Genomic DNA, 9,550 nt, shown 5'->3' with positions numbered 1-9,550 from the left:
GTAAGACATCCGCTGCAAGCTGTCAACAATGACGTGAAACAGCCAACGATCTTGTTTCGTTCATGAACTTTGCATTGAACCGTCTTCTGACAGAAATCGTCGTAAGGCACTGACGAGGTCAGTAGCATTTAATCTCTCGGCGGGTATCTCCGTCCAGCATGACGCGATCAACTGATATCTAATTAAGAAAGAAAATTTGGCTTTATGTTTGTAGAAATCGATCTGTATGGGTTTTTGTTGATTTTTTGTTTTACTTGAACACGATCCCTCTATGTGACAGAGGGACCATCGGTAGGGTTAATACGATTGGTTTGTGTACTGAACGGAATAAGCGCGAGAACGATTTTTGTAATTGAAGAACGTTGTTAATCACATTACGCCTTAACATCGGCTTTCGAATCAAGGCTTGAAATATAATTTTTTTGCTGTGTAAAGGTCAGCATCATGATCCAGAACTCTCAAACAGCGTCAACTTACATGGATTCTGTGCACCCTTGTGGAATTTCAAGCCGCTGTCCTCTTCCAATAAGATCCTTGACGTCATCGTCTTGTATAGTGTCATAAGGATTGTCGCCTTCAAGCAAAATATTGTAATTAACGTCGGTTTAAAAAAAGGAAACAGCTTTTGTTTTCTCAGATTACTAACACCTCATTTCATATTCTATCGTCTACATAGCCAATACCAGAAAATATGCAAGTATTGGAAGCTGGTGCTAATTTCCACAACTGTAATCGTTATGAAAGTTGCTTTCATAACAAACGTTCACATGTTTCAATATGCTTTGCTCTATATAAGCTATTATTTTTGTATAGGATAAAGCCCGAGTACGAGGGCTCTTCTGGTATATAAAGTCCAACCCAACGATAAAATGTCGAGGCCGCAGGCCGAGACATTTTATCGTAGGGTTGGACTTTATATACCAGAAGAGCCCGAGTACAAGGGTTTCAACATCCGACTTAAAAACTATCGCCCCTAACTGATATATTTTCGTTTTCAATGTGTTTACGTCAACCGTCCCCTTTGTCAATGTAACATGTTTAGGATATGAATTAAAACTTTTATTTGTGAAATAGCCTTCCAATGTAATGGAACATCCTATAAATGCCCTAGGGCACATTATATAAATGCCCTAGGGCACAGCAGATTTTGTGTTGCAGCTGGTTTCAGCTGTGTTACCAAATTTGAATATTAAAACGTACCAGATGTCTACAGAATATGATATGTTCACTTTGATTGGACAGTACTTTACTACGGCGCTGTCATTCGTTTCTGGAATTTGGTGACCAGGGCTTTAAGAGTAGATAAAACACCCTGAATTGAGCACTCTGATTGGTCAATCAACAGTAGATAGTTTTTAAATGATAACTAAAGAGTTTCAAATAGTATTCACCCCTGTTAAAAGTATAGTTCATATCTGGTTTAATGAAGACGTCAATTTTAGACAAAATTTAATTTTTAGCAATTTCAAAATATTTGCATCAAACTACATGTGACCAATCTAAGTTGGCAAGCTGCAAAGGTGGATGGATGCCAAAATAATACGCGAAGACCAACGATGTGGTCATTCTCTACTTCTATTCTGGTTCCTTTTCAAATGCATAAATGTGTTACACGGAATATTATATTCTGAGCGCGGAATGTCTAGGTTCTCACTAAGTTGAGTCTAAATTATTTTTTCTGCTGTTTGTGTCCATACAAATTATGATAAGGAAATTACTGATTTCAGGAAATATGCCACATACTTATAACTAGATTTGGAATTATTTAACGAGAAAAGCAAACTGACCTAATGAATATACTTCCCAAAGGAGCACACCAACGACCATACGTCACTTCTTGTCGTATATCCGTTGCCTGACAATACTTCCGGTGCCATCCATCTGATTGGTAAGTGTCCCTGTGCAGATAGAGACAAGAGTTTGTAAACAACAAATGATTTAGGTAACTATACTCGGTCAACAGGCCACACGCTCATTTTGGCAGAAAAATCGCCTGTTAAATAAAGAGATCATTATGTTTAAACACAAAACATTTTGTTATACAAAAACTTAGCACGTCCAATGTTTTTTGTTAATGATGTCGATTTTACTCCCCAAGTCAATAAAACTTTCATCAGAAGCAGCAACATGTAAACACATGAAAAGTTGTTATTGTCAGCAACAAAACAATTACCACACGCTGAACGTGCTGAATTCATTGGTGTATATGGAATCTGAAATAGCAGTGGGTTGGATGATAAATGCATCATGGCATCCTGGATGGCGTTACCTTCATCTTTTGTCTGTATCTTTGATCAGTAAGAACAGCACTTGACGAACCAAGACCAGAGAGTTTACACTTCCACTGACTGTCAACAACGATATTCTTTGCCATAATCTCTCTGTGAATGATCTGAAAGTAGAGAAAAAATCAATTGTGAAATTTATGCTATCTCAAAAACAACAGTAGCCATTGCAGATTACACAGCTAAAAATAGCAACATTGAAAATTGATAACGATTCAATTTTAAAGCCTTATGGTGTATACTGACCTTGAAAATAAATTATTATTACAAATGTGTAGCCTCGATCAGCCAAACAAATCAAAGTAAAACAATCCATAGACTCTAAATAACCATATTTTCAACTGCTACATATGCTGGTGACATGTGATAGTTCAATAGTACCTTAATCTCGGAAAGAGTCTTCAGACATTCAGCCACATCCAGGGCAAAGGTCAATAGGTCAGGGCCTTTTCTTTTCCAAGCATCAGCATCCTTCATGTTTTCTAGAACTTGAAGCAAAGTGCCGTTGGGGGCGTACTCTGTGATCAGATACATGGGATCTGGAACAAAAAGTAATTATTATAGTGGTAAAATCTGGAGAGGGCCAATTTCCGATTGTATTTAACTGTCGTCTAGTATATACACACATCAGGGAACATTGAACACTGTAACAAAATATGCAGTTTCGACGATAACTCTGAAACATACCAAATCTTCCGTTCTACCGTAGGGAGTACACTGTGAGAAGATGGTAATCACACGCATCTAATTGACGGAGAGTAAAACTAAAGTTAAAATAAAAAAAGACGGGATAAATACGTTTAGAAATGTTGTATATCCTTGTTTCTCACCTTCAGTAATGCAACATCCAAGATATTCTACTACTCCCTTCATCTTGGACAATGACCCCATGACCTCAACTTCTCGTTTGAAGTCACTTTTGTCTCCTGCAAAATTAAAACAATGTCAAAGAATACATTATACGATTTTTTAAAAAAAAATATTATCCTATTGAGACATTTTTGACACGTGTGTTATGATTTTTCATTAGTGCTGGTATGTACTTGTTCCTTTCGTTCATTTTGCAAATTTTGCTTAACAAAAATACACATCTCGTTCCGCCTACCTTTGTCAACTGTCACGATGACGTCACTGACTCCATCTTTCCCGCCAATAAACTGAAACGTCCATCACAAAGAATGTCCTTCAAGTAAAGACGAGTTCTGGGAAATACCCGCGCAACATCTCCAGACTTCAAGTACACATTGTCTTTGTTCTTGTTATCTTCTTCAAGACTTGCATAAATAGACTCTATGTCAAGGTCTATATACTCAGGCCTTTCAGCTACATTGGTACTGCCAATGTGTAACTACATGGAATCAAATTATAGAAATATTTTATACAAGGTATTGAAACACTACTGTCTCCCCGTAGTACAATGTAACTTTCTGTATTTGAAAATTCTCTCACTAAAACTACTATTTCTCGTCATCGACAAAAAAGATTGTTGATGACCACAAGGAAGCCAATCTATTGCCCTCAATATGACACGGAAATGTCTACCCCGTACATTGCAGATGAATTGCGACCTGCAACGTTCATGTTATTGACATGACATTTTGTGACCCTATATACAACTTAATTAGGTCAAAACTAAATAAACAAATCCCTCGAAGTTTTGTTTTCCTTCAATGCAATTTGAATGTTTGCCGTTCAAGGCATATTAATGGCAGCGTTTTGTCAACGTTTGAAGTTTTCGGATATGTAAATGTCAATCTGTGCATTTAAAGCAATCAAACTTACATGTGTGTATGACGACTGTTGGACATCTCTTTGGAGATCCTGGTATGTACTTTCTGGTAAATTTTCTGATTTTTTATCTTTCTGAAATATCAAAAAAAAGCACGATAATGAAAGATAGCAAACACAAATGTAAGCCTCTACAACGTCTAGAATTAATATTTCAATTGTTAAAATATTAGTTTTATTATTTCCAAGCGTTAGGTTAAAGCGAGTAGAAGCTAATATCAAATATTACTATCGGTTCGATATTTTGAAAGAAAGACTGAGTGAATGGATATTGAAATGCAATTTTTTACCTAAAATATAAATTGTGTAAGAATGAGCCCAGTGATTAATCTTCATGTTTGTCTACTGTATTTTCGAGGAATCTTATTAAAAAAGACGCTCTATTTGAAAGAAACAAATATTGGCAACTTAAAGGTGCTTACACGGTCTTTAAAAGATTATCATAAAAATGCTGCAAATACAATACCAAATGTAATTCATGTCAAGCACTGGCTAAGCTCTTGTCAATTGAGACGGTGTTCTACACTTATCATATTCAAACCTTACCTTTTTCACTAGAACTCTTAAGCCATGACCATTAATGAACAATAAGCTGAATGTCAAGATGAGTAGTGCCAGTGTTATAGCAAATAGGCAGCCGAAGACGATTGACAACGTATTACTGCACTCACAGGGCTGACGGGGAAACACTACATAATTGGAAAACAAAACAAAGTACACGTTGTCTGTCTGCATTGCATTTGGTCTGTTCTGTACGATGTCAAAAATGAAAACCGTCTGCTCCTTACTTTGAGATGTAAAAAGGCGCTGGATTCACCTCCTTACTGTATCGAAAATAATCTGTGAAAAGTTGAGTAATGTTCTCGCCTGTTTTAAGGTCACGTGATAATCCGTCGTCGCCGCTACAGTTGACTGGCCTAAGTGTAAAACGGCATTAAAAGTCCTCTGAACAACTGTTTGCCATAGGCTGACTTCGATCTTGAGTGGATTAAGCCTGAACAGCAGCATCGTACACTTTCAATTGAATAAATTTCAAAGATGAAATCATGAAGCCTAAATACATTTGGGTAGTTTCAGTTGTGAACTAAATATAACAAATGAAACAATAGTCATATAGAAAGGCAATACCGCACGTTTTAACTCTCTATAACCTATTTCTATGGAGTAATGATATGCGAATCAGACTCATTAAGAGAACGAATACAGCAAAAAAGTATTATCAGTTCATTTTTAATAATTCATAATATCCCTCAACATATGGCAAGGCGATAACATTCTGTTACGCTTTTGGACCATCGATAATGAACTTGTTCACTAACGTGTTTTTTTCACGACTTCTGTCAGTGATGTTTCTCCCTTTGTATTACTTGCATTACATGTCACAGTGACTTCATCATCACCATCTTCATCTGTCAATGTCCATGTCCTCGAATTACCTCCAGTCTGTCCATCATCACTCTCCCAGGAATATGTGATCTCACCAGGATTGGCACTTGCATCACATTCCACAGTTGCTGTGTTGTCTTCCCAGCTTTTAACACCAATGGCGTGGATTACAGGGGCATCTGAAATTTGAATTGCCATTTATTTATGAAGTAACAGAAGATATGATTCTGATTGAACATGTAATAATTGTAATGCTAAAACCACAACGTAAACTTTTTAACAATTTCGAAACAATCAAGAATTGTAAAATGTAAACATATATTGGTACATAGAGCAAAACTTTAGTAAAAAAACCAAACAAAACGGATGATTTTTGCCTTAGAATCTACCACTTCACGCCACGACATGATGTCTAAATTTGTTTCGATTGTTTAGGACATAAGAAATTTAAGATGCTTACGATTTTATTCACGACATAGAGAATGGTTTGAAAATATGAAGTCTGTGCAAACAGCAAATTTCAACCTACGTTGCACATTCATCAAAATCTGTGAACTTCTTGGTGGCAAGCTTGCATGTTGAAATGATTCACATTTCAGGTATTGCTGGTCATCAGAAGCATTGAATGCATACATAAGACGACTTTCTGTGTCGTAGAGTCTAGTGTCATTGCCAGTTTCTGTTGTTGTGTTGTCACTAAAATGTGTGATGTCATTGCCTCTTATTGTCCACAATAGATCAGCTGGGGGATTCCCGGATGTTGTCGTGCATGAAATGATTTCTGCACTACCTGCTTCAACATCTTTTGGAACGTCAGATTCATTGATGGCGACACTGGTCACTTGGTCTGAAAATCAGTGCATGATGATTAACAACTGTTTCTTTGCAAGGGAATACGATAGACTTTCACATCCAAAATACCTTAGATCAGATTTCTCACACGAGTTGGGGATATTTTGCGTCACACTCGCCTGAGGTTCGTGTGAGACAAAATACCCCAACTCGTGTGAGAAATCTGATCCCAGGTCCTTGGTGTGTGAGATTCTTTTTCTCACATGACCCCAAAATGCGTTCAAGTCTTACTGGAAACGTTGAATGTTTAACTGTATCAGCGACCACTCTACTTCGTGGCCATCAAGTATTCCATGTCATTTACGCGAAATCCGAGGTAAACAACAACGTACACCATCATCCAAAATCGCGACAATGCTATCCCCGTACTCTGATCTGCTTACTTTGTAGTTCTGGTCACCATTGTGTTACTCATCGTGCTAATGAATGATATTTTGTGCGTGGAACGAAAGGCTGTTTATCATCCAATCAGAGCTCGTGTAATATTTATCAGATTTCTGATTCCTAAATCTGAACGTACTGGAATGTGGGATCGATTTTTCTCACACCGTTGATCCCACACTACCAGTGACCAGAAATTTGAGAAATGATATTTTCCAAGTAAAGCTCAGATACTTCCTCTCATGTCATCGAGTGATACGATCAGTCAAAACGAAATTATTAACACAAAGTGTTGGGTGGTTGTATCTTCTCAAATATTCTAGTTACCTCGAGCCATGTAAGAAACGAAGCAATCAGAATATTTTCATGCCATAAACTTCCAAAAACCCCATTCTGTTGACATATGGACGACACAGTTCACTCTGAACAGTTATATTTATGTACCCCAACGCGAGATAATATCAGAAAGACATTCATTACCTCAAACGTTTTGAGATGTTTAATTAAGTTCCCGAAACTAATTACAGCCGGCGTTTTGTTCTCACCAGTGATTCGATTTTTGTTTGATTTTTTTTAAAGTGCAAGGTTTGAGTTTTTAATGTCATTTAAGTCAATAGTCTGTTTGGGTTTGTGCTTGATATGAATATTGCGATAATTGTTCAAGTTATTTAGATTTTAAATGTGCAATGACTTAATGGAAGTCTAGACCAATGCTAATGAGTTCATATATTACGTTATACGAAAATCAAAGTTCAACTACATATAAATACATGTATCATTGACAAAATGTTATACCCCCCTTGCATCAGTCGGTACTACTCTAAAGCTACCTCAAATGACTTTCACTTACACAACACATACAGTCTTGCTTGAGGAGCTGTTGGACCATCGGCAGTGAAGGGCCAGCAGTCATAGTGTGCGTCTTCATCCAATGTTGCTGAGTCTACAGTGAGTTTGAAGGAATCATTGGTTTGTCCATCACTTTCGACAGAATATACACTCTCAAATCCCAAGACAAACGTACAACTTCCATCGACATTATAACAGACAGCTATAGTAGACCAACCGACGCTATCATCTCTGCTTCTTCCCCAAACTATGAAATCAATACCAGGACTTGTATCCCATGTAAGTGTACAGTTGAAAGACGCAGACTCTCCTGGGTGCACATACACTGTGTTCGAAGGTCCAACGACAGTTGTCTGGGCGTACGAGTGAAGAACAGCTATAAGAGTATCGAAATTTTCCAAAATATTAAAATCATCATTGTTAAAATTGTAATACGTGTTGGGTACGCAGGAATTCCTTCATTGGCTATTCACTAAATGATGTACCTCTACCTTGACGTCAATAATGCCAAACGTCACACACTAACCAATATGGCGGCCAGTGTGAAATAGGTGTCTCGCTAAAACCCGATTTTCTTTTGACTTTCAAAAAAAATTGGTCAGTCTCAGGCAGATTTAGCGCAGTCTTTCAGTTTAACGCCTTGTACACAAAAGTTACACTGTAGCTGTATCTATATGTTGTGAAATCTACATAATACAAGCATGAATGCCTAGTCTATGCGGGTAGAGGTCCTCAAAAGTCAGAATGGAGGTCAAACGTCGATGACCACATACCAATAGGGCAAAAATGTATCTAGTCTGATTAAAAGGCACGCTCAGAATGAGTACACCACCAGTAAAGATAAATTTTCATACTGTAAGACATCTGTGAAATTTTAATGTGCAGAATTTGCATTCCCCTATGATCAGAGATTGTTCAAAAGTCTCAACAGTCACAGCATGCACATATTTCATACTAGACCATGCTAAAAGAAAAAAGGGTGGGTATTGTTTGCACACTTTTGGAAATGTAAATACTTAAAAGAGAATGAAATAAAATCTTTCAAACAAGAAGAACAGAGAGACCCGTTTTAAGAAACATAACGACAGAATCTGCACTCACCAAACAACAAAGTAACCCATAATGTGACGATGACAGGCATGATGGCGAGAAGACAGAACCAAACATTCAATACTTCGAATGTCTGTTATCGCTGTCATATTTCGTGAGTTAGTGATCAATTGTATGTGCTGTCAGCCGCACCCAATGTTCAGATATAATTGATTAATTGTCGTTGATATAGTGCGATATTTATCAGGCCTCAGTCTGTTAGCTTGCCCTGGCTTGATACTTATATATAAGAACTTGAAGCAAATTCCATACATTAAAATCTACCTATCTGACGATCGCGTGTGTGCGTTAAACTCAATGAATAAGTACCAAACATACTTGATGTGTTCTAATATTTATTGTAATATTCATCTGCATCTCTGAATCGAGCACTTTACCCCTCTGATAGGATAAAAACTAGTTTTGGAAACTTTTTTCTTATTTCAGAGTAAGGCCAAAGTAATTAAATTCTTTGTTTTGCGTCCACTCTAAATAGGAAAAGGTACGCGCCTAAGCGGCTGAAAAACACACACAAGAAAATTAACACAATGTAATTTGATTGCAGCAAATAAAAATTGTAACAAAATTTAAGTCCAGTTCAAATACACTGTGTGTGTTTTTCATGAAAACCTTAAAATCCTAAGCGGGGTGGGACGCAAAACAAAGAATTTAATTACTTTGGCCTAATCTGTTTGACGGAAACCACGTTTCAGCTAATCTGATAGTTTCGGCTATTCTGATTGTAATTATCTCAAGACACTATCTATATCACCGTCATGATTTATATAGCGACAAACCCGAATAACATACTCAAACAGTACAAAACATGTACGCACAATAAACAAGTAAAGGTACACATAGTAAAGTTTAATCCGTCGAAATGCCTCCGGTAAAGACTACAGAAAAGTAAATGCTAAATA

General features: G+C 37.1%; 2 protein-coding genes across 2 annotated transcripts; both read right to left on the bottom strand.

Annotated features, from left to right (window-relative positions):
• Window positions 1–1,787: 1,787 nt before the first annotated feature.
• LOC139125417 (tyrosine-protein kinase csk-1-like) lies at window positions 1,788–2,879 on the bottom strand. The gene is made up of 3 exons (XM_070691502.1): window positions 2,667–2,879; window positions 2,270–2,392; window positions 1,788–1,898 (listed from the first exon to the last, which is right to left on the bottom strand). Exons 1-3 carry the CDS (start codon window positions 2,817–2,819, stop codon window positions 1,788–1,790), a joined length of 387 nt encoding a protein of 128 aa, XP_070547603.1. The 5' UTR covers window positions 2,820–2,879.
• A 2,508-nt stretch (window positions 2,880–5,387) lies between these two features.
• On the bottom strand, window positions 5,388–8,767 carry LOC139125416 (irregular chiasm C-roughest protein-like). Its single transcript, XM_070691501.1, has 4 exons — window positions 8,643–8,767; window positions 7,543–7,917; window positions 5,989–6,306; window positions 5,388–5,638 (listed from the first exon to the last, which is right to left on the bottom strand). Exons 1-4 carry the CDS (start codon window positions 8,680–8,682, stop codon window positions 5,388–5,390), a joined length of 984 nt encoding a protein of 327 aa, XP_070547602.1. The 5' UTR covers window positions 8,683–8,767.
• Between the last annotated feature and the right edge of the window lie 783 nt (window positions 8,768–9,550).

This window comes from Ptychodera flava (genome assembly GCF_041260155.1).
Source record: "Ptychodera flava strain L36383 chromosome 3 unlocalized genomic scaffold, AS_Pfla_20210202 Scaffold_25__1_contigs__length_14229661_pilon, whole genome shotgun sequence".
NCBI lineage: Eukaryota > Metazoa > Hemichordata > Enteropneusta > Ptychoderidae > Ptychodera > Ptychodera flava.
The sequence above is the reverse complement of the archived record's forward strand: the minus strand, read 5'-3'. Positions and strand labels throughout refer to the sequence as shown.